We start from the raw sequence: 24,503 nt of genomic DNA on the forward strand, positions 1-24,503 counted from the left end.
GCGCCTGGACAGGAGGTGTCATCAGCTAACAGCAGAACCTACGCTCTCACCCTCCAAGCGGGCCAGATCTCAGCTATGTTTGCTGAAAAAACAAATTCCCTCAGTGTGGCCACAAGCTGTGCTAACACCACAGACATTTCAGTGGCACCTCTAACCATAACTTTCAAGATGGGCACAGAGTCTCGTTATTGTATTTAGGTTATGTCTAGCACCAGTGATTCACTCAGAGGCCATGAAACACCGTGGAGAGATCAGTACAACGGCAGAAAACAATGGCTTTTTCATCGCTTGGCACCTGAGACCGTCATTGTACAGACACCGTTTTTACATGGTGGATGTTGCAGGACTGTCTGTACAGCACATGCATTATTACGTGATTAGACTAGGCTTAATCTGATCATCATCATCCGGTATGTGAGATATAAACCAGGTAAACAAGTCAAGCCAAGAGGAATATATTATTTATAACGTAAATAATTAAAAATTCCCATGCATGATTTTCAGTGAAAGTAAGATTCCCAAGGCCTGCAAGTAAAAAGGAACAGTGAAAAGAGTGTGTTCCCCCCACCTCAGCTCAGATACCCTGTTGAGAAGTGTGCTCTGGCCTTGTTTCTTGAGATGAAGAGAAACGGTTGTGATGTCACCATCCAAAAGGAATCCAGTCCTAATTCTCAGCATGTTCCAAACTAAACAGATTCCTGTTGCTTTAGTTCCATCAGCTCCTTGCCCACTTCAAGAACTTTCAAACTTATTGTGGTGCCATCAAAAGTTACATCGTAAACTCACATAAATGTTTCACAAAAAGTTTTTGGACACTTAAGCAACACTTAAAAATGTATGACTTTTATTGCATATAAATCAATGTAAACAAATGATCCTAGACATTTTCTTAGACTATTCTCAGCCATTTTTACAATTACAATAACTGGACCAAACTATAAATGAATGTATGAAGACTCTGCTGCCCAGTTTCAAAGACAAGTCCAAGGCAAAATTCCATGTTTTAGCTGTCTTAACTGAAACCAACTTGCACTGACATATCTTCAGTGCCATTGTCTCAAGATGCACACCAGTAATGTTTGTTTCTAAGGCATGTGTATAAAAGCTACTTAAATGCCTACGTAAGCCCTGTCTGTAAAACCACGCCTACAGATAGGCCTATCTGTTGTTTGATTTTTTTAAAGCCCAACTTTTTTTTTTTTGTGTGTGTGAAATTACTTTATACAAAATAAATGTTTGATTATGTAATGCAACAGCATTCATGCACTTTAAATTGTCCCAATTTAGACCACTAATCGTCTGAATATGTTTAGAACTGCACAGCAGATATAGCTGCAAATATATAAGCTATGATTTTACAACATCATAAGAACCATATCGTTTAAATTAACTGTTATTGCCTATTATATAAATTATATAGCCTACTTTCAAAGGTGCTTTACGGTCGTCAGGCTCCCAGCTTCATTTGCTGTATCACAGCGACATCAAGCGGTTGATTTCATCACAACACAGGGCTTCAGCTGTGTGTTCCGATTCCCGAACAAATGACTCTTATGAACCGGTTCTTTTTAGTAATTCAAAAAAACAGACAAAAGTTTCAATCGTAGTCCGATTCCCAAACAGATGTCTTTCTTTCTTTCTTTCTTTCTTTCTTTCTTTCTTTCTTTCTTTCTTTCTTTCTTTCTTTCTTTCTTTCTTTCTTTCTTTCTTTCTTTCTTTCTTTCTACTAATTATTTTTTGTTATAATCGTGCTATTTGTTATAATTTTGCTATTTCAAATTCATTCCCATGATTATACTGGCACGCCTTAAGCCCATCTGGGAGACATTTGAGTTTTGGGGAACCTTCAGGGCACAGAAAACCCTTTACATAAACAATGATCCCTGATTCACACTTCAGCCAGCCAGACCTTTCATACAGTACATGTGGTCAGTGGGTGGCTTTGCTGAATGTCCTTTAGATAATACTATATTTTGAACTCAAATGTGGTGTCATCACCTCGTCAGCAGATTAGATGTACTTGAAATAGCATATAGCACACTACTCTTGTATCATTTGGCAATATACTGCTGAAGTCAATAAATTTAACAAGAATATTTCCCAAATATATACTATATTTTTCAAAAAAATGTTAGTGGAAGTGTTAAAGAACAGTAATGAATGAAAGTTAGATTTCTTGTATGATTCCCTAGGCCAGGGGTTTTTAAACTAATAAAAATAAGATTAAATGTATAGACTAAATCATTAAAAAAAACAGATCAATTAAATCAAAGCCGTAACTGTGTCTTGTCCATTGGGGGGACCATGATTGGGGCATTATTGTTTTTTATTATTATTATTATATTATTAAAATTAATTAAATAATTAAGGGAATAACGAAAAAGAAATAAGATTGGCAAAAGGTAGATTGGTAAAAAGTGGTTCAATATTAATATTATAAAGCAACGAGAATATTTTTGGTGCACCAAAAAAAACTAAATTACAACTTATATAGAGATGGCCGATTTCAAAACACTGTTTAAGGAAGCTTCGGAGCACAAATGAATCAGTGTATCGAATCATGATTCAGATCGCGCACCTAACTGCCAAACTGCTGAAATCACGTGACTTTGGCGCTCCGAATCGCTGATTCGACACGCTGATTCATTATGCTCCGAAGATTCCTGAAGCAGTGTTTTGAAATCCGCCATCACTATATAAATCGTAATTTTTTTTATTTTTTTTGTTGCACCAAAAATATTCTTGTCACTCTATAATATTAATATTGAACCACTGTAGTCACATGAACCGATTTAAATATGTTTTAGTAATGGATCTTGAGAGAGGAAATGTCATTGCTGGCTATGGAGGCCTCACAGAGCCATCGGATTTCAACAAAAATATCTTAATTTGCGCTCCGAAGATTAACGAAGGTCTTACGGGTGTAGAGCGACATAAGGGTGAGTAATAAATGACATTTTTTTCATATTTGGACGAACTAACCCTTTAAAGCTGTTAAGTTATAAAGCATTACCTCATGTAGGGTTTATATAATGACCACTAGGAGGTGTTCTTTTGGGGGGGACAGATAAATTAAATTAAATAATAATAACAATAAGGTTTGGGTAAAAAATATATATAATAATGCATCGTAATATAAACTATTTTCCACATAATATTTTCCACATGTTTATATCAATTTTTCACAGTATAAATAGAGTCTTAATAACTGCTTTTTACATTTTTTTGATTGAGGACTCTTGCACAAAGATGAAAACCGCTGCCCTAGACTATATTTAACATGTTATATACCACCAGTATATGTGCATTTTATCTAAATGCGTCATCATGGTTACCGACTAGGTTACCGAAATTATTTACCATCATGGCTACCCGCGGGTTAAACGCGTTGCCATGGTAACTGACGCTGACAAATGAGCGCGGCGTCCAGACGGGGGCGATGCCCGCTTCATTCAACAGATCAGTGAAGTCCCAGAGCACTCAAACTGTGCAGGAACACATATGTGAGGCGTTTGAAAGAGTGAAACAACTGATTTTTATCGCGTATCTACGCTCCTGTTGTTCCTCTATTACGGACAGAAATATGAAAACATGGTAGCTAAAACGAGAAAACCAAATGCCAAGGACCAGAGTAGCGAGAAGGACAGGAGTCAGTCCGTCTCAGGGAAAAGCAGGCGTGGGAAAGATGGGAAAGGCTCGGCTTTCCAGAGTAAAAACGGACTTTTTGCTGGGTTCATTAGAAACAAATTGGGTTTGAGCCCATCTGCGTTTGCAAGAGGAATAACAGTGCTGGTTCTCGGTAAGGCTTGGTATCTTAGCCGCTAGGTAGCTAACGGTTATTCAGATTAGCATCTAGCATGCTTTCATGATCAAGCAGCTCGGCTTGTAAACAACAAAGTTGTGTAGAGCTCATAGTTCCTTTGACGATTTTATTCTTACACAACAATAAAATACCAGTTTAAAATGTGGGTTATTGGAGAATGCTCACATGTTAATTGCACTTGGCAACCAATCAAATTTAATTCATTTCACTTTGGTTAATATAGCCAATGATGACCACACGTACTGAATTCCTAAGATTTGTTCATGTCAGCCACTCAGTTTTAACACAGATGCTAATTGATTAAAATAATTAATCAGGCTCATTAATCTGTAATAAACTAGGCAACCTTTACCACGTCATCTACTAGAGACTAGATAAGAGTCCTCCAATGTGGCCACGTAGCTGTCTGTCTGACCTGGACAAATCAAATAACCTAACGTTTTTCTCTCCACAGCTCTTATTGCGGGATTTTTACACTGGTAAGTACCTTTAGACCTTTCAAACTAATAATAACGATCCTCTTGTGACAAAATAAATAAATTGTCCTGTATTTTTCAGGTATCATCTCTCCCATCTATTTGAAAATGACAGACACTTTTCACACATGTCGTCCTTGGAAAAGGAGATGGCTTTTCGAACAGAGATGGTTATTACTTTGTTGAATTCACGTGTGTGTGTGTGTTCATGTATGTACGTACAGTATGTGTTATACAAGGGTTTGACAATGAAACTGAAACACCTGATAGACCACAATCATTTATTAGTATGGGTTGGGGTTACAGCATCAATTCGACTTGGGCATGACAGATACAAGTCCTGCACAGTGGCCAGAGGAATTTTGAGCCGTTCCTCTTCCAGAACAGTGGCCAGGTCACTATATGTGATGCTGTGATATCCCCAAAATATTTAGATTTGGTGACTGTGCAGGCCATGGGAGATGTTCAACTTCACTTTCATGCTCATTAAACCATTCTTTCATGAATCTTGCTGTGTGCATTGGTGCATTATCATGCTAATACTTGATTTCACTCACTTCAGTGTTCAGTGTTTGAAACATTACGTGCACATGGTCCTCCAGAATGGTTTCGTAGTCCTTGGCAGTGATGTGCTCATCAAGCACAGTATAGGGAATGCCAAGATATTACAGCCCAAATCATGACTGATCCCCCTCCTCGCTTCACTCTGGGCAGCAACAGTCCGAGTGTTAAGCCACTTTGGGGCTTTTCCACACCGTAACTCTCACGGATGTGGAAAAGACAGTGAAGTTGGACTCATCAGAGAACAGTGCATGTTTCACTTTGTCCACAGCCCAAGATTTGCACTGTTGGCAACAATGAAACCAACATTTGGCATTGGAATGCATGACCAAAGTTTTGGCTGTAGCAGCCTGACCATGAATATTGACACTGTGGAGCTCCTGGCGAACAGTTTTGGTGGAAACAGGAGAGTTGGAACAGTGTTGCCAATTGCTTTCAGCTGAAAGTAGCTAAAATCGGTCGCTAGATGACATCATACTGGCGAGTCCACTGATCTATATTATAATTATATAAATCAGTGGGCGAGTCACGGAATTTAGATAATAAGGTTCGTCCAACAAGTTGCTAGATTTGTCGCTAGGCTTTAAAAAAAAAAAAAAAGTCTAAAAAGGTACGTGGAAGTCAGTAAATCTAGCGACAAAATCACTAAATTGGCAGCACTAGAATCAAGGTGTGCATTTAATTCTGCAGTAAGTTGGGCAGCTGTGGTTTTATGTTTTTTGGATACAATCCTAGTTAGTATCTGGACATCTTTCAGACAGCTTCCTCTTGTGTCAACAGTTACTCCTGTTGGATGTGGTTCATCCTACGTGGTGGTATGCTGATTACCCTAGGCACCATAGCTCTTGATACACCAGAAAGATTTGCTGTCCTGGTCACAAATGAGCCAGCGAGACACACACCAACACTTTGACCTCTTTTGAACTCTGATATGTCTCCCAATATGTTGTGTGTGGATTGCAATATTTTATGTACAGCTGTGCTATTGCTCTGCTAATTCAACCTTCACACTCTGCTCTTACTGATGGAATGTAAAATCACGCATATATAGGTGTGAAACCTCCAACACTATATTAGCCAGTGTTTCAGTTTCACAGCTCAACCCCTGTGTGTGTGTGTGTGTGTGTGTGTGTGTGTATATATATATATATATATATATATATATATAATCAGTACAGTCCAAAAGTATGGAACCACTAAGGTTTTTAATGTTTTTAAAAGAAGTTTCGTCTGCTCACCAAGGCTACATTTATTTAATTAAAAATACAGTAAAAAACAGTAATATTGTGAAATATTATTACAATTTAAAATAACTGTGTACTATTTAAATATATTTGACAAAGTAATTTATTCCTGTGATGCAAAGCTGAATTTTCAGCATTGTTACTCCAGTCTTCAGTGTCACATGATCCTTCAGAAATCATTCTAATATGCTGATTTGCTGCTCAATAAACATTTATGATTATTTTCAATGTTGAAAACAGTTGTGTACTTTTTTTTTTCAGGATTCCTTGATGAATAGAAAGTTCAAAAGAACAACATTTATCTGAAATGCAAAGCTTCTGTAGCATTATACACTACCGTTCAAAAGTTTGGGGTCAGTAAGAATTTTCTTTTCTAAAGAAATGAATACTTTTATTCAGCAAGGATGCATTAAATCAATCAAAAGTGGCAGTAAAGACATTTATAATGTTACAAAAGATTAGATTTCAGATAAACACTGTTCTTTTGAACTTTCTATTCATCAAATAATCCTGAAAAAAAATATTGTACACAAATATTCTGTACAATTGTACACATTAAATCTTTCTTGAGCAGCAGATCAGCATATTAGAATGATTTCTGAAGGATCATGTGACACTGAAGACTGGAGTAACGATGCTGAAAATTCAGCTTTGCCATCACAGGAATAAATTACTTTGTGAAATATATTCAAATAGAAAATTTTTAGTTATTGTAAATTGTAATAATATTTCACAATATTACTGTTTTTTTACTGTATTTTTTAATTAAATAAATGTAGCCTTGGTGAGCAGACAACTTCTTTTAAAAACATTAAAAATCTTAGTGGTTCCAAACTTTTGGACTGTACTGTATATATACATACATATATGTATGAAGTTCACACTATTCATCTTTTTAGGGACTGTATTACTCATATTTCAAGACCATCATTGAGGCTCGTTCCTTCATGGATGGTCTTTACATGATCATGAATGACCGGCTCACTGAATACCCTCTGGTGATAAACACTCTTAAGAGGTTCAACTTGTACCCTGAGGTAAGATGACCTCTTTGGCATCTTCCGAATGGCAATGAAATCTCTTCACTCCACAGTATTTGCTTGATCTGAAATTAACTTTCTCTTGTACTGCAGGTGGTCTTGGCCAGCTGGTACAGAGCTTTCACCAGCACAATGGATTTCTTTGGGTTCCCTACCAAGATGTGTTGGACCATCAACAGAGGGGAGGGTCTAGATCCAGTGGAGAGTTGTGAAGGTATTTGAGAAGCCTTGTTTGACCCAAACATCTACTTGTTGTTTAATATTAGAGCGCATTTGTAGTACAGTACATTGTAAATGACACTATGAAATGGGATAACTTTATTATTGCAATCACCTTATAATTTGTTATAAATAAGTTTCCTTGATTGTAGTTACAATTTAAATGCATGCTTTAGAAATGTCCTATTTTTTGCACTTGCTAGTTTTCTTGCAACTTTTACTTCTGCTAACACACTCGTCATGAAGGAAGCTTTATTTTTAAAGTGTTATTAATGTGCAAGAAAAAGTGAAAGCAGAAGGTGCCATTTTATTGGCTTTGTTACTGACAGCCAAAGGTTCTTCATTTTAAAGATATTTTACTTACTTGAGTGGCTTTTCCACAGGTCTGGGAGATCCTGCATACTTCTATGTCACCTTTGTGTTCCTGTTAAATGGGGCGATGATGAGTCTGTTCTTTATTTATGGAACATATCTAAGGTAATCGAGCCTAGATTAAACAGAGGAGACTGCTTCAATCGATACAGAAGAAAGTGGATCTTTAAGAATTTTCGTTTTGATTCCAAATGGTTGATCCTAACAGTCTTGTTTCAAAAACGAAATCATAACATGCACTTTCTTTTTTGGCTGTTCTTGTAGTGGCAGTCGACTGGGTGGCACTGTTACAGTTCTGTGTTTCTTCTTTAACCATGGAGAGGTAAAGCTGATGTTTTCTTAAGCATGTGTAGATAGTGTTTTATTTCACCTTTAGAGCTTCATCTCTGTTTTGAACCGTTGAATCCCAGAGTACTCGGGTCATGTGGACGCCACCTCTGAGAGAGAGCTTCTCCTACCCCTTCCTGGTTCTGCAGATGCTTCTGCTCACATACATTCTCCGGTAATTTTGCTTTCTTCCCACATTTGGTGTATTTCATGTTCATATTAAATCTTTCATGCTCACATTCACTCTGGCTTAAAGGGATAGTTCACCCAAAAATTAAAATTCTAACGATTTACTCACCCTCAAGCCATCCTTGGTGTATATGACTGTTTGTGTAGGCTGTCTCCCGGAAGCTAGTTGTTTTAGTTTATATAGATTTAAATATGGGTTTTTGTCAGAAAAAGATCCATGGCTTCACTTCAGAAGGACTTTATTAACTCCCCTATCTTTTTATGATGGATGCACAGCAAAATCCCCAGAGTTAAATCAACTCTACTCAGAGAATATATGGTCCCTCTTTACAAAGAGTTAAAATAACACTGAAGCAGAGTAAAAAATTAATGAGATAATATGCTGTTTGTGGAGTTGTTTATTCAGATATTGAGAGATTTAATGCATTTTAACTTCAGTTAATTTAATCTAAGCCTGTGGCTGGAAGTCATTTGTAGTTATTTTGTTTCTCTTCAGTGATTATGCTTGTTAACAGCAGGTGTTCATCACCAATGCTCAATTATAACTTAATCACTTAATTATCTCATTAATTTCAAGTCTGTTTCAGTGTTACTTTAACACTATATAGAGAGGGACCATATGTACTCTAAGCAGAGTTGGTTTAACTCTGGGGATTTTGCTGTGTGGATGCACTTTTTCTGGACTTCAAAATCAGGAACTCCATTCACTACCATTATAAAGCTTGGAAGAGCTGGGATATTTTATAATATAGCTCAGATTGCGTTTGTCTGAAAGAAGATCGTCATGTACCTAGAATGGCTTGAGGGTGAGGAAATCATGGGATAATTTTCATTTTTGGGTGAACTATCCTATCAAGATCTTTTAGATGTTATGCAGTCACTTAAGACTTTTAAACAATATTTATGTGTGTTTTTCCTCTAATTTTCATCTAACCCATGTAATTTAATGCTTTAAATGTGTTGATATCTACTTTACCACTATACATACAGATTTGGATTATTCTATACACTTAAGATCTATCTTATTGGATATTTTTGATTTTGGAAGGACAAGGAACCCAAGCAAGCATACTATGATGGCTTTGGGAATTTCCAATGTTTTCTTCATGCTGCCGTGGCAGTTTGCTCAATTTGTCTTACTTACCCAGGTGAGTGATGGAAGAGACGCCAAGATCATAAGCATGCCAAACTAAATGCTTGTGTTTAAATGCTGATATTTGGAGGTAGTACAGGCAAGCAGCCAAATGTAACATTTCTGCAACCTTTCATCTTTGAACGTCCCACTGAAATTGAAACTAATGCATTTTTCAGGATTTTTGATGAATAGAAAGTTCAAAAGAACAGCATTTGTTTTGAAATAGAAAACATTTGTAACATATTTTACATTTGATCAAATTAACGCATCCTTGCTGAATAAGAGTATTAATTTCTTTATTTCAAAAGCAATACCTCACTGATCCTAAACTTTTGAATGGTAGTGTATGTTTCATTAAATAAAAGTGTACAGTTCACCTCCAGAGTCAGACTCATTTGTAATCATATTTTTGCCTGAAGAAAACTGTCTGTAGATAAGCTTAACATGATTGCATGCCTCAGGAATATCCTGTTTCAATTTCAACTTTTATGAGAAAATTGTTTTGCAGCAAGATGGTAAAGGATGCTATGACAATATTGTTTGTGTGTTTCACAGGTTGCATCACTTTTTGCTTCATATATCCTGGGATATCTGAGCCCGACAAAAATGCAGTCAGTCTTAGTGACGCATATGGTAATGCAATCTAGATTTTATTGATGAGTATTGCTCATGTTGTCCTTCTGGTTTCACTGATGAACTGACTGCTTCTCACAGATCTCTTTGGCCGTCTGTTTTCTTCTGATGTTTGGGAATTCAATGCTGCTGACGTCCTTCTACGCCTCTTCACTGGTTTCTATCTGGGTGAGTTGGACAGTGTGAGGTCTCATTACTGTATTCACACCCATACTTGCTCAGGATAGATGATTTCTAAGGACACCAGAAGCTGATATGATTGTGAAATGATTGCTGATATGATACGAATGTTGTCTTCCACAGAACATGCAAAGGCAAATAGTGCCATAGCCCAACTGAATAAATATCCATGATTAGGTTAGTTCACCCAAAAATGAAAATTCTGTCATCATTTTACTCACCCTCATGTCGTTCCAAATCTGTAAAGCTTTTGTTCATCTTCAAAACACAAATGAGATTTCTGTCCCTCCATTGACAGTCTACACAACTACCACATTGACTCTTCAAAAAGTTCATAGAGAGATTGTTAAACTAATCCAATATGAGTGGTTTAGTCCAAATTTTCTGAAGAGGCTCGATTGCTTTATATGATGAACAAATTTAATTTAGGCTTTTATTCACTCTTAAACATTAATCATTTTTGTGTGTTATGCAGCACGTTTGAGCTTCCGGAAGAGGTTTCTTTCGCATCAAGCAGGTTGTTGACCTTCTGTTTGTTTGCTGATCAGTGTTTTATACATGAATAAAAGCCTAAATTCAACCTGTTCATCATATAAATTGAGTCCCTTCAGAAAATTTAGACTTAACTGCTTGATTTATATGGATTAGTTTTACAATCTCAATGAACTTTTTTGTGGAAGTGGAAGTTGCATGGACTGTCAGTGGAGGGACAGAAATCTCTCAGATTTGATTTAAAACATTAAAAAGTCTTACGGGTTTGGAACAACATGAGGGTGAGTAATTGATGACTTTTTTTTTTTTTTTTTTTTGGGTGAACCCTTTAAGTACAAAGTGCATACAAATAGATTGTAACACAAACATGCTGTGAAGAAACGCATCAGCTTTACTGGTTGGTCTACTTTTGTTTCAGGGGGTTATTGCACTGAGGGACCGTTTGGTTGGTACTTTTAAACCTGGAATCTTCACATGGGTAAGAGCACATCCAGTGTTGGCTGATGCATCGAAAATGGGCCTGACTAACAAAAAATTGACTAAACAAAAACAATTGTGTTGTTGTTAGGTCATGCAGTGTCTTGCATGGGTGGTCTCCACCGTCATTCTGAAGTTCATGCTGTCTGTGATCTTTGGGGCATCAGATGATGTGAGTAAATGAGAGCAGTGCTGTGCACCATGCGCTGTTTTTCTCTTGCTGTGAATATCAGTTAGCTTTAGCCTGGGGGGGGGGTCCTTTAAACAGTTCACAGGGATTTTGACATTTTTGTTTTGTTTTGCATAGATGCAAACTCCTCACATTTCAGTGAGAACTCACCTTTTTGAGATTTAAAATATGTCACCAATGGGGTTTGCATAGATCCAATGAGAAAGTGTTTTTATGGGGAGGGGGGTCTTACAAGGGTATTTGTGAACTTACAAGGGTAAATAAAGAACTGGTTGTTTCGGTAAGTACTGTACAGTGCTTCCTTTACTCTTTACTTTAAAATTACTATGTCTATAATGGGTAATATTTTATGTATTTGTGGTCTGAGATGTGGCAAACAGTATTGCCGTCTAATCAGCCAATATTGTCTTAAATATCTTGCGTAGCACTTCGTCTTTATAACAAGAGATTTTAACCAAATGTTGATTTTGGTATAATGTTGCAACAATGTTAATTTTTTTCATGAAAAAATACAGTTTTGGACATATAGGCTAATAAAAAATAACTACAAATGAGCATGTAAAGCAAATAACTTAAAAAAAAAAAAAAAAAGTGCCCTCACCTTTTTTCCCCTTACCTGTTTGCATCCCTGGTTTTGAAATAGGCCCACATCAGCAGTCTGATCAAATCCAAGTTCACAAGCTACAAAGACTTTGACACAATGATGTACACGTGTGCAGCTGAGTTTGACTTCATTGAAGCAGAGGTGGGTGATGTGATCTATTTTCAGGCATCAGATACCCCTTTAAGCTTTTTTCATTGTAATGAATGTGTTTTCAGACACTCATTCGGTACATCAAAACCATGCTGCTTCCAGTTAACGTGCTGATAGTGGGTTTTATTGCTGGAAGGGTGAGTTGTTTTCATTTAGATAATGGATGGTTTCTTTCTACTAAGTTTTGTTATGTGTGCACTGCTTTTATCTATTTGCCCCAGGAGTCTAAGTTTACAGTTTCCCATCAGTTTTCCAAGTTTATCAGTTAGTTTAGAGTTAAGCTTTTTAAGAAAAAGGAAACCATACTAAAACTCCTTCCATATGCTTCCTCCTTTTGCTTCCTGAGGACAGACTATACAGGACATTATTATGTTCCTCAGAAATGAAAAGACAGAAAAGTCAGAGGATGATGAAACAGAGCAGTAAGTATTCTATGTGGGTTTTTATTTGATTTTTCAGACGAATCTACAGCACTTTATTGGCATGATTATTTTGGATATAAATGGTGACAACAACTAAAAATAGGGGAAATGTGGCAGAAGAGAGAAAAAAAAAAGAACATTGTTCAGAAACATTTTTATTATTAAGTGTTGAAAACAGTTGTGCTGCTTTTTTGTGGAAACTGTGATACATTTTAGGATTCTTTGAATATTAAATTATGAAGAACAGAATTTATTTGAGATAGAAATCTTTTGTAACATCATACATGTCTTTACTATCACCTTAACCTTTCTTCCAAGAAGTTTTACTGAAGCCAAACATTTAAACAGTAGTGTATATTTTACATTGGACTGTTTCTTTGGATAATAATGCCTATTGTCTCTTCTAAACTTTTCCCTTCAATATTTTTTTCTTCTGTCTCTCAGGACCCAATTGTTGGTGAATGGAGTGGTAAGATAGATTTTATGGCTACGTTCACACTGCAGGGCTTAATGCTCAATTCCGATTTTTTTTTTTTTTTTTTTAATTAGATTTTTTTTGCAAGGCCGTTCACATTTTCAATTAAATGCAACCTTTTGTGATCTCCTGTGTGAACGTGAAATGACCCAGAAGTGACCCGCATGCGCAGAAGAGTATGCAACGGTCAACGACAACACTCGTTGTTTGCGGAAGTAGACGGCCACTTCGTTTGTTCCAGTCTTTAACCTCCTTATATTTGGCTCGGAGGCTTTTTATTTTTTGCTGGCATTGGAGCCAGGATCGTCTGTAACCACGCTCGGCCATTTCGCTGGAAATGTTTTCGTAAACCGCCCGGTTCCGATAAGAGCCCTCAAGTTTGGCCTGAATAGAGCTGTCACCCCAAATATTAATTAAATCTGTGACCCATTGACTGGTCTCAGCAGCATCGTCCGCCGTGGTTGTTGTTTATTTTCTCGTTCCCGCCTACTTCAACGCACAATTATGACATTAGTAGCGTATCAATGACGTACGGGTCGGATACATGTGGCCTGGCCGTTCAGACGGAGGTCGCATTTCAAAAGATCGGATACGTATCGGATTCAGGACCACATACCCAAGTGGCCTGGGTCACATTTGAAAAGATCGGATCTGTGTCGTTCAGACTGTCATGAAAAGATCAGATACAGGTCGCATAGGGGCAAAAAAATCGGAATTGGGTCGTTTCAGCCTGCAGTGTGAACGTAGCCTATGATTCTAACTGTTTTTTGTTTTTGTTTTTTTACCAAAATGATATACAAAAAATGTTTAATAATATATAATGACTCGAGGAGTACTAGTTGATATCCAGAGGCTGTATTTATGTTGTCATGACTGTTGTTTTTTTAGCTGGTATACCACAGTCTGCAGCTAGTGGCGTTTGCAGTCCTGGCTGTGCTCATCATGAGACTGAAGCTCTTCCTCACTCCACACATGTGCATCATGTCCTGTTTAATCTGCTCCAGACAGGTGACCCGACCATTCACGCTATATCAGCAACTTGCTCCAAAATATTTAGAATGCAACAAAGCTGATTTGGGCAAAAACTTTTAAATGTAAAATGCTGTTGGACTCACTAATGTTTTGATTTCTTTGGCTCTTCATCTGTAGCTGTTTGGTTGGATAGGAGAGAAGTTTAAACTCCAGATGACAGTCATAGGAATATTGTCCATCATGGCAGTCCAAGGATTCGCCAACCTGCAGAGTCAGTGGGGCATTATAGGAGAATTCAGTAACTTTCCTCAAGAAGAGCTCTTGGAGTGGATCAAGGACAACACAAGCCCTAGTGAGAAACTCCTGTCTTTTGGATTTACTTTTAATTGTTCAAAATGAAACGTCTCATTTAATGTGAACAATTTGACTCCTGCATCCATGCAATATTCCTGTAGATACTGTGTTTGCTGGTGCTATGCCCACCATGGCAAGTGTGAAACTGTCCACAGGCAGAGCCATAGTGAATCACCCACACTATGAAGACGCAGGATTGAGGTAGACACGATTTGACATGCATTTCTCTATTGAAAGACTTATCCTATTATTAGATTCTTATGAAATTGTTCTCGGTGTAAAGTGTTTGATTTCATTTTGTCCTTATTATTCAGAGAAAGAACAAAAATGGTATATGCCATGTACAGCCGAAAACCAGCTGAGGAAGTAAAGCGAAACTTAATAAAGCTGCAGGTGGACTATTTCATCTTCGAGGACTCGTGGTGCACCAGACGCTCCAAGTAAATGACGCATACTTTGAGTTACTACCACTGAGTTTGTCAGTTTCTTATGTAAGCTTGTTTCTACTGAGCCCCACATGTGACATGTGGGAAAAGATTATATTGTGGCCACATATTAAGTTGTGGAAACTGAAACATTTTTGTCTGCATGTCGTGCGGGGCTCTGTATATTTCTGCCAGGGAATGGAGAAAAAAAGTAATTGTGACTTTTTATCTCAAGATTTTGACTTTTTTTTGTAATTAGTTTATATCACAATTTGGACTTTATAACTCACAACTGTGTGTATCTCACGAGTCCGAGAAATTAAGTCAGAGAAGGAAGTCTGAGGAAAGAGGAAAGGATGTTGGACGTCTGAGAAATTAATTAAGACACTGTTGGAAGTTGGAGAAACGAAGTCAGAAATTTTATTGGAAGTCAGAAATGAAGTTGCTACTCTGAGAAATTAAGTTGGATGTTTGAGAAACAAAGTCGCAGAAATGATAAAGTCGGAGAAACAATGACAAAAGTTGGAAAAACAGTTGGAGAGATGACAGAAGTTGGAGAGAAAAGTCAGAGAAACGATGACTGAAGTCGGAGGAACACAGTCAGAGAAACGATGACTGAAGTTGGAGGAACACAGTCAGAGAAACGATGACTGAAGTCGGAGGAACATAGTCGGAGAAACGATGACGGAAGTCGGCGAAACCCAAGTCGGCGAAACCCAAGTCGGCGAAACCCAAGTCGGCGAAACCGAGTCGGCGAAACCGAGTCGGCGAAACCGAGTCGGCGAAACCGTGATGACGGGAGTCGGAGAAACGGTGATGACGGGAGTCGGAGAAACGGTGATGACGGGAGTCGGAGAAACGGTGATGACGGGAGTCGGAGAAACGGTGATGACGGGAGTCGGAGAAACGGTGATGACGGGAGTCGGAGAAACGGTGATGACGGGAGTCGGAGAAACGGTGATGACGGGAGTCGGAGAAACGGTGATGACGGGAGTCGGAGAAACGGTGATGACGGGAGTCGGAGAAACGGTGATGACGGGAGTCGGAGAAACGGTGATGACGGGAGTCGGAGAAACGGTGATGACGGGAGTCGGAGAAACGGTGATGACGGGAGTCGGAGAAACGGTGATGACGGGAGTCGGAGAAACGGTGATGACGGGAGTCGGAGAAACGGTGATGACGGGAGTCGGAGAAACGGTGATGACGGGAGTCGGAGAAACGGTGATGACGGGAGTCGGAGAAACGGTGATGACGGGAGTCGGAGAAACGGTGATGACGGGAGTCGGAGAAACGGTGATGACGGGAGTCGGAGAAACATAGTCGGAGAAACGATGACAGAAGGTGGAGGAACATAGTTGGAGAAACGATGACGGAAGTCGGAAAAACAAAATTGGAGAAACCAAATCGGAAGTCGAAGAAACATAGTTGGAGAAACGATGACAGAAGGTGGAGGAACATAGTCGGAGAAACGATGACGGAAGTCGGAAAAACAAAATTGGAGAAACCAAATCGGAAGTCGAAGAAACATAGTTGGAGAAACGATGACAGAAGGTGGAGGAACATAGTCGGAGAAACGATGACAGAAGGTGGAGGAACATAGTCGGAGAAACGATGACAGAAGGTGGAGGAACATAGTCGGAGAAACGATGACAGAAGGTGGAGGAACATAGTCGGAGAAACGATGACAGAAGGTGGAGGAACATAGTCGGAGAAACGATGACAGAAGGTGGAGGAACATAGTCGGAGAAACGATGACAGAAGGTGGAGGAACATAGTCGGAGAAACGATGACAGAAGGTGGAGGAACATAGTCGGAGAAACGATGACAGAAGGTGGAGGAACATAGTCGGAGAAACGATGACAGAAGGTGGAGGAACATAGTCGGAGAAACGATGACAGAAGGTGGAGGAACATAGTCGGAGAAACGATGACAGAAGGTGGAGGAACATAGTCGGAGAAACGATGACAGAAGGTGGAGGAACATAGTCGGAGAAACGATGACAGAAGGTGGAGGAACATAGTCGGAGAAACGATGACAGAAGGTGGAGGAACATAGTCGGAGAAACGATGACAGAAGGTGGAGGAACATAGTCGGAGAAACGATGACGGAAGTCGGAAAAACAAAATTGGAGAAACCAAATCGGAAGTCGAAGAAACATAGTTGGAGAAACCAAATCGGAAGTCGAAGAAACATAGTTGGAGAAACGATGACAGAAGGTGGAGGAACATAGTTGGAGAAACGATGACAGAAGGTGGAGGAACATAGTCGGAGAAACGATGACGGAAGTCGGAAAAACAAAATTGGAGAAACCAAATCGGAAGTCGAAGAAACATAGTTGGAGAAACGATGACAGAAGGTGGAGGAACATAGTCGGAGAAACGATGACGGAAGTCGGAAAAACAAAATTGGAGAAACCAAATCGGAAGTCGAAGAAACATAGTTGGAGAAACGATGACAGAAGGTGGAGGAACATAGTCGGAGAAACGATGACAGAAGGTGGAGGAACATAGTCGGAGAAACGATGACAGAAGGTGGAGGAACATAGTCGGAGAAACGATGACAGAAGGTGGAGGAACATAGTCGGAGAAACGATGACAGAAGGTGGAGGAACATAGTCGGAGAAACGATGACAGAAGGTGGAGGAACATAGTCGGAGAAACGATGACAGAAGGTGGAGGAACATAGTCGGAGAAACGATGACAGAAGGTGGAGGAACATAGTCGGAGAAACGATGACAGAAGGTGGAGGAACATAGTTGGAGAAACGATGACAGAAGGTGGAGGAACATAGTTGGAGAAACGATGACAGAAGGTGGAGGAACATAGTCGGAGAAACGATGACGGAAGTCGGAAAAACAAAATTGGAGAAACCAAATCGGAAGTCGAAGAAACATAGTTGGAGAAACCAAATCGGAAGTCGAAGAAACATAGTTGGAGAAACGATGACAGAAGGTGCAGGAACATAGTTGGAGAAACGATGACAGAAGGTGGAGGAACATAGTTGGAGAAACGATGACAGAAGGTGGAGGAACATAGTCGGAGAAACGATGACGGAAGTCGGAAAAACAAAATTGGAGAAACCAAATCGGAAGTCGAAGAAACATAGTTGGAGAAACCAAATCGGAAGTCGAAGAAACATAGTTGGAGAAACGATGACAGAAGGTGGAGGAACATAGTCGGAGAAACGATGACGGAAGTCGGAAAAACAAAATTGGAGAAACCAAATCGGAAGTCGAAGAAACATAGTTGGAGAAACGATGACAGAAGGTGGAGGAACATAGTTGGAGAAACGATGACAGAAGGTGGAGGAACATAGTCGGAGAAACGATGACAGAAGGTGGAGGAACATAGTCGGAGAAACGATGACAGAAGGTGGAGGAACATAGTCGGAGAAACGATGACAGAAGGTGGAGGAACATAGTCGGAGAAATGATGACAGAAGGTGGAGGAACATAGTCGGAGAAACGATGACAGAAGGTGGAGGAACATAGTCGGAGAAACGATGACGGAAGTCGGAAAAACAAAATTGGAGAAACCAAATCGGAAGTCGAAGAAACATAGTTGGAGAAACCAAATCGGAAGTCGAAGAAACATAGTTGGAGAAACGATGACAGAAGGTGGAGGAACATAGTTGGAGAAACGATGACAGAAGGTGGAGGAACATAGTTGGAGAAACGATGACAGAAGGTGGAGGAACATAGTCGGAGAAACGATGACGGAAGTCGGAAAAACAAAATTGGAGAAACCAAATCGGAAGTCAAAGAAACGATGACTGAAGTCGGACAAACAATGACGTACTGTAAGTCGGAAAAACAAAATTGGAGAAACCACATCGGAAGTCGAAGAAACATAGTCGGAGAAACGATGACAGAAGGTGGAGGAACATAGTTGGAGAAACGATGACCGAAGGTGGAGGAACATAGTTGGAGAAACGATGACAGAAGGTGGAGGAACATAGTCGGAGAAACGATGACGGAAGTCGGAAAAACAAAATTGGAGAAACCAAATCGGAAGTCAAAGAAACGATGACTGAAGTCGGACAAACAATGACGTACTGTAAGTCGGAAAAACAAAATTGGAGAAACCAAATCGGAAGTCAAAGAAACGATGACTGAAGTCGGACAAACAATGACGTACTGTAAGTCGGAAAAACAAAATTGGAGAAACCACATCGGAAGTCGAAGAAACATAGTCGGAGAAACGATGACAGAAGGTGGAGGAACATAGTCGGAGAAACGATGACAGAAGGTGGAGGAACATAGTCGGAGAAACGATGACGGAAGTCGGAAAAACAAAATTGGAGAAACCAAATCGGAAGTCGAAGAAACATAGTTGGAGAAACGATGACAGAAGGTGGAGGAACATAGTTGGAGAAACGATGACAGAAGGTGGAGGAACATAGTTGGAGAAACGATGACAGAAGGTGGAGGAACATAGTTGGAGAAACGATGACAGAAGGTGGAGGAACATAGTCGGAGAAACGATGACGGAAGTCGGAAAAACAAAATTGGAGAAACCAAATCGGAAGTCAAAGAAACGATGACTGAAGTCGGACAAACAATGACGTACTGTAAGTCGGAAAAACAAAATCGGAGAAACGATGACAGAAGTCAGAGAAATGATGACATACTGTAAGTCGGAAAAACAAAATCGGAGAAACGATGACAGAAGTCAGAGAAATGATGACGAAAGTTGGATAAAGTTGGCGAAACAATGATGGAAGTCAGAGAAACAGTCTGAGAAACGATGATGGAAGTCGGAGAAACCAAGTTGGAGAAACCAGTTCGGAAGTCGGAGAAACCAAGTCAGAAGTCGGAGAAATAAAGTCAGCGAGACGACGGAAGTCGGAGAAATGAAGTTGGATGTCGGCGATATGTAGTCTGAGAAATTGTCACAACTCCGGAGAAATGAAGTTGGATGACGGAGAAACGAAGTCGGAAGTAGGAGAAGATGCTTTCTATCATGGCAGTAGAAATTGGAGAAATTAAGTCAGAGAAACGATGTTGGAAGTATATTCATATGAAGTTGCAAGTCAGACTTTTTCCTCAGAATTGTGAGATGTAAACACATTTGTGTAGAAAAAAAAAAAAGTTAGAATCGTAAGGGGGGAAAATCACAATTACTTTTTTTTCTTTTTTTTTTTTTTTCCTGTGGCGGAAACAAGCATTTTTTTGTCTTCATGTATCTCACACATTTTTTTTTTATTCTTCATCTCCAGGCCCGGCTGCAGCATGCCTGAGATCTGGGATGTAGAGGACAGCCAAAATGCAGGAAAAGTGCCACTTTGCACTCTCATGTCAAGGGATTCTCGTCCTCACTTCTCCACTGTCTTTCACAACAACATTTACAAAGTCCTTCGAGTTCCCAAAACAGTGAGAGATATGAGATAACAGCAGTTTTTCCTTCAGCTTTACTGTTTTCTGTCTTTGATACATGTGTATATACACAGCAATGATTATTTTTGTAAAAGTCAGTTCTGTTTTTCTTGAGACCTGCTTCTGCCACTTTGGTGTCCGTTTTGTTTTGATAAACTGTATGAAATGTTTAAACCGTGGTGAATCAGGTGATTCACCACAGAGAGTCAAGTATTTTCCCTTAACCATCTGCTCACATGCTTGTTGAAATGTATTTATTTTGTCTGAATGACTGTGATTTTTGCCATCAGTGGTGCTGCTGTTTGCTGGTTGCGTATGGTCCAGAGTATTGTTTACCTAAATCATTTCACTCTGTGCATAAAATATTTTATTTAAACTCTTAGTATTTTCAACTTCTGAAGTTTCGTAAAACCCTTTTTGTGTAAAATTTTAAAATTTACATTTGTTTTGGGCAGATGCTCTTACCAAAGTGACCTACAAGACAATTTTATGTATAGTTTAAGGGTGGAAAAATAGTCTACAGCAGGGGTGGAGAACGTCAGTCCTGGAGAGCCACAGTCCTGCAGAGTTTTGCTTTAACCCTAATCAAACACACCTGAACAATCTAATCAAGGTCTGAAGGGTTAAAGCTACAGGCTGGTGAGTTTTTAATCAGGCTTGGAGCTGAACTCAGCAGGACTGTGGCTCTCCAAGACTGGAGCTTGCAACCCCTGGTCTATAGTGTTCTTTTTGTTGTTGTTGTCATTGTTTTTAAGTCTACCAATTCAGTTTTATTAGTCATCTGCTTGTTACTCTTTTTGTTACTTTTAGATTTTGTGTGTGAAAATCATGGCCAGTGTTATTTACTAGAGAAGCTATCTTGTGAAATAGTATTTTTATCTTATGTTTTAACATTTTTGTCAAGCTCAGCTGTATTTTCATTTGGATCATGTCAGTGTCACTTTCTCTTTCTCTACTGAGGTTTACCAGTGTTCAGAAGTCTGCGAGTGTTGTGCTCATTTCCCATCTGTCAGGGAAATGCAAGTGTCAGGAAATGGCAACAGTTTTTATCCCAATTGTCTTTCCTGATATCATTGGCTAATAGTTCTTTAAAATCAAGATGATGGACTGTAATCACTGCCATAGAGTTATTAAAGGTATAAATTTGTAGCATATTGTCCATTGTAATTCAAGTGTCCTTTACATTTCATTTGACATGCTTGTGAACAGTTCAAGAACTCATGTTCTAATTTTTTTTATCTGTGAGGTACTGAACATTTTGTATTTCCCTAATTAAATGTTTTATTTTAATCATTCATTGTGTCTTTGTTGTTTGTATAAATATTAAGGCACTAAGTATTTGTTTTAATCAACTCTATTGGACAATGTGGCCAATTTATTTAGCTAGTGAAGTAGTCCACCGTTCTTTTTGTTTGTAAATTGCTATCGAGAGCAGACATATCTTCCATTTTCTTTGAATTGTCCCTATTTAGAGAAAGATTATTTGGCTAGTCACTTACAGAAGTCCAGCCTTTGTTACATATTTGTGTGTGTGTGTGTGTGTGTGTGTGTGTGTATATGTATATATATATATATATATATATATATATATATATATATATAATTTTCAAACGTATTGGGACACCCCTCCAAATCATTTAATTCAGGTGTTTCAATCACTTCCATGGCCACAGGTGTATAAAATCAAGCATGCAGACTGCCTCTACAAACATTTGTGAAAGAATGGGTCGATCTCGGGAGCTCCGTGAATTCAAGCGTGGTGCTATGATAGGTTGCCACCTGTGCAATAAGTCCATTTGTGAAATTTCCTCACTACTAAATATTCCATTGTCAACTGTTAGTGGTATCAAAAGCAACTCACTTAAAGCAAGGCCATGTAAAATCACAGAGCAGGGTCAGCGCATGCTAAGGTGCACAGTGTGAAGAAGTCACCAACTTTCTGTAGAGTCAATAGCTACAGACCTCCAAACTTTGTGTGGTCTTCAGATTAGCTCAAGAACAGTACGCCGAGAGCTTCATGGAATGGGTTTCCATGGCCAAGCAGCTTTTGGACAATTTCATGCTCCCAAATTTGAGGGAACAGTTTTGCCCCTTGCTGTTTCAACATGACTGCGCACCAGTGCACAAAGCAAGGCATAAAGACATGGATGAGCGAGTTTGGTGTGGAGGAACTTGACTGGCTGCACAGAGTCCTGACCTCAACCCGATAGAACACCTTTGGGATGAATTAGAGTGGAGACTGTGAGCCAGGCCTTCTCGTCCAACATCACTGCCTGACCTCACAAATGCACTTCTAGAAGAAGGTTCAAAAATTCCCATAAACACAATCCTAAACCTTGTGGAAAGCCTTCCCAGAAGAGTTGAAGCTGTAACAGCTGCAAAGGGTGGGCCAACTCCATATTAAACCCTATGGATTAAGAATGGGATGTCATGGCATCCCCCTTGTTAAAAAAAAAAATGACAAAAATCACCCCCTCTGTAATGCTACCATCTCCTTTAGATTAACAGTGTTATGTATTATGTAAATCTTATCATGTAAACGAAATTTTAAAATTCTTAAAATTTTAAGTTTCTTTACGAGATCTCAGTGATGGTCAGTTTCGTTCCATTACGAGATTTCAATGATGGTCTGTTTTGTTTGGTTACGAGATTTTAATAACGGTCTGTTTTGTTCGGTTACGAGATTTCAATGATGGTCTGTTTTGTTCGGTTACGAGATTTCAATGATGGTCTGTTTTGTTCGGTTACGAGATTTCAATGATGGTCTGTTTTGTTCGGTTACGAGATTTCAATGATGGTCTGTTTTGTTCGGTTACGAGATTTCAATGATGGTCTGTTTTGTTCGGTTACGAGATTTCAATGACGGTCTGTTTTGTTCGGTTACGAGATTTCAATGATGGTCTGTTTTGTTCGGTTACGAGATTTCAATGATGGTCTGTTTTGTTCGGTTACGAGATTTCAATGACGGTCTGTTTTGTTCGGTTACGAGATTTCAATGACGGTCTGTTTTGTTCGGTTACGAGATTTTAATAACGGTCTGTTTTGTTCGGTTACGAGATTTCAATGATGGTCTGTTTTGTTCGGTTACGAGATTTCAATGACGGTCTGTTTTGTTCGGTTACGAGATTTCAATGATGGTCTGTTTTGTTCGGTTACGAGATTTCAATGATGGTCTGTTTTGTTCGGTTACGAGATTTTAATAACGGTCTGTTTTGTTCGGTTACGAGATTTCAATGACGGTCTGTTTTGTTCGGTTACGAGATTTTAATAACGGTCTGTTTTGTTCGGTTACGAGATTTCAATGATGGTTGAATTTCAAACAGTTCAAACTGTCGGTTTTGTTTGTAAATATTTTAAAGTATATTCAAATAGAAAACCATTATTTTGGATTGTAATAATATTTCACAATATTACTGTTTTCCTGTATTTTTGATCAAATAAATGCAGGCTTGATGAGCATAAGAGACTTCTTTCAAAAACACTAAAAATAGTAATGATAAAAGAGAGTGCTTCCATGTAAGTTGTAAGAACTAAAAGTACTATATCATTTGTGATGTGTGATCTAACTAACTTCATGGTATATGATATAATGTAGAGATTATTTTTGTCTCAGGGTTACACTCCTTATTTTCTGGGGTTTATTTGAACCCTTTATTCAGTACAGTTTATAGCAACTGTACTGGGCGGTATGTGATGTGCTCTATGGACTATTTTACACCCTTTATGCAGTACAGCTTATGGCAACTGTACTGAGGTATTAGGACCCACTCAAACCACAGGCTGATCAGACCCACTGGCCTCTCTAACACCTCTTCCCCCAGTTACCCAACCTCTCAGGATGTCTCCCATCCAGATAGAAATCGGGCTCAACACTGCATAGCTCCAGTGGGTGTGCAAATGAAAGCTTCAGGTTGATCACTGCAGGGCATCTTAGACATCTTTCCAACCATAGACACTATTATGTAGAAATATAAATCTCAATGACGGTGACATGCTTCATGCCACAATGCAGATGAATTGTGGCATGAATTGTCCTAGTATTTTCTTTAATTCTTATGTCCAGACTTGAGTTGATCTGATTGTCTGAATATTTTGTTTGTCACAATTGTTGAGATTCATATGCTGATTGCTCACATCTGTGTTTGTCATTGTAGGTTATTATTTTCTCCTCATTTTCTAGCTGATTTTTGCATTACAGTGTGATCTCATGTTTCAGTAAAACAGGGTTTGCAATTTAAGTGTGTTAAGGGCAAAACACAATTATAATATTTCAAATTACATCAATAATTCATGCTATTTTGCAATGAATATTATAAGAGTTAAGAGCTTAAGTAATAGAAACGCCAATCATCATTATGGTGACTACAAA

At 38.8% G+C, this 24,503-nt stretch overlaps 1 protein-coding gene across 1 annotated transcript; it reads left to right on the plus strand.

The window, feature by feature from the left end:
- The first annotated feature begins 3,450 nt into the window (after window positions 1–3,450).
- On the plus strand, window positions 3,451–21,396 carry dpy19l1l (dpy-19-like 1, like (H. sapiens)). The gene is made up of 22 exons (XM_067396473.1): window positions 3,451–3,799; window positions 4,278–4,302; window positions 4,382–4,469; window positions 7,004–7,141; window positions 7,238–7,358; window positions 7,747–7,840; window positions 8,000–8,057; window positions 8,146–8,237; window positions 9,300–9,399; window positions 9,942–10,019; window positions 10,101–10,187; window positions 11,110–11,169; window positions 11,260–11,340; window positions 12,002–12,103; window positions 12,178–12,249; window positions 12,464–12,534; window positions 12,979–13,003; window positions 13,898–14,017; window positions 14,159–14,333; window positions 14,437–14,536; window positions 14,650–14,775; window positions 19,978–21,396. Exons 1-22 carry the CDS (start codon window positions 3,592–3,594, stop codon window positions 20,147–20,149), a joined length of 2,193 nt encoding a protein of 730 aa, XP_067252574.1. The 5' UTR covers window positions 3,451–3,591; the 3' UTR covers window positions 20,150–21,396.
- Window positions 21,397–24,503: the final 3,107 nt, after the last annotated feature.

Source organism: Chanodichthys erythropterus, chromosome 2 (assembly GCF_024489055.1).
Source record: "Chanodichthys erythropterus isolate Z2021 chromosome 2, ASM2448905v1, whole genome shotgun sequence".
NCBI lineage: Eukaryota > Metazoa > Chordata > Actinopteri > Cypriniformes > Xenocyprididae > Chanodichthys > Chanodichthys erythropterus.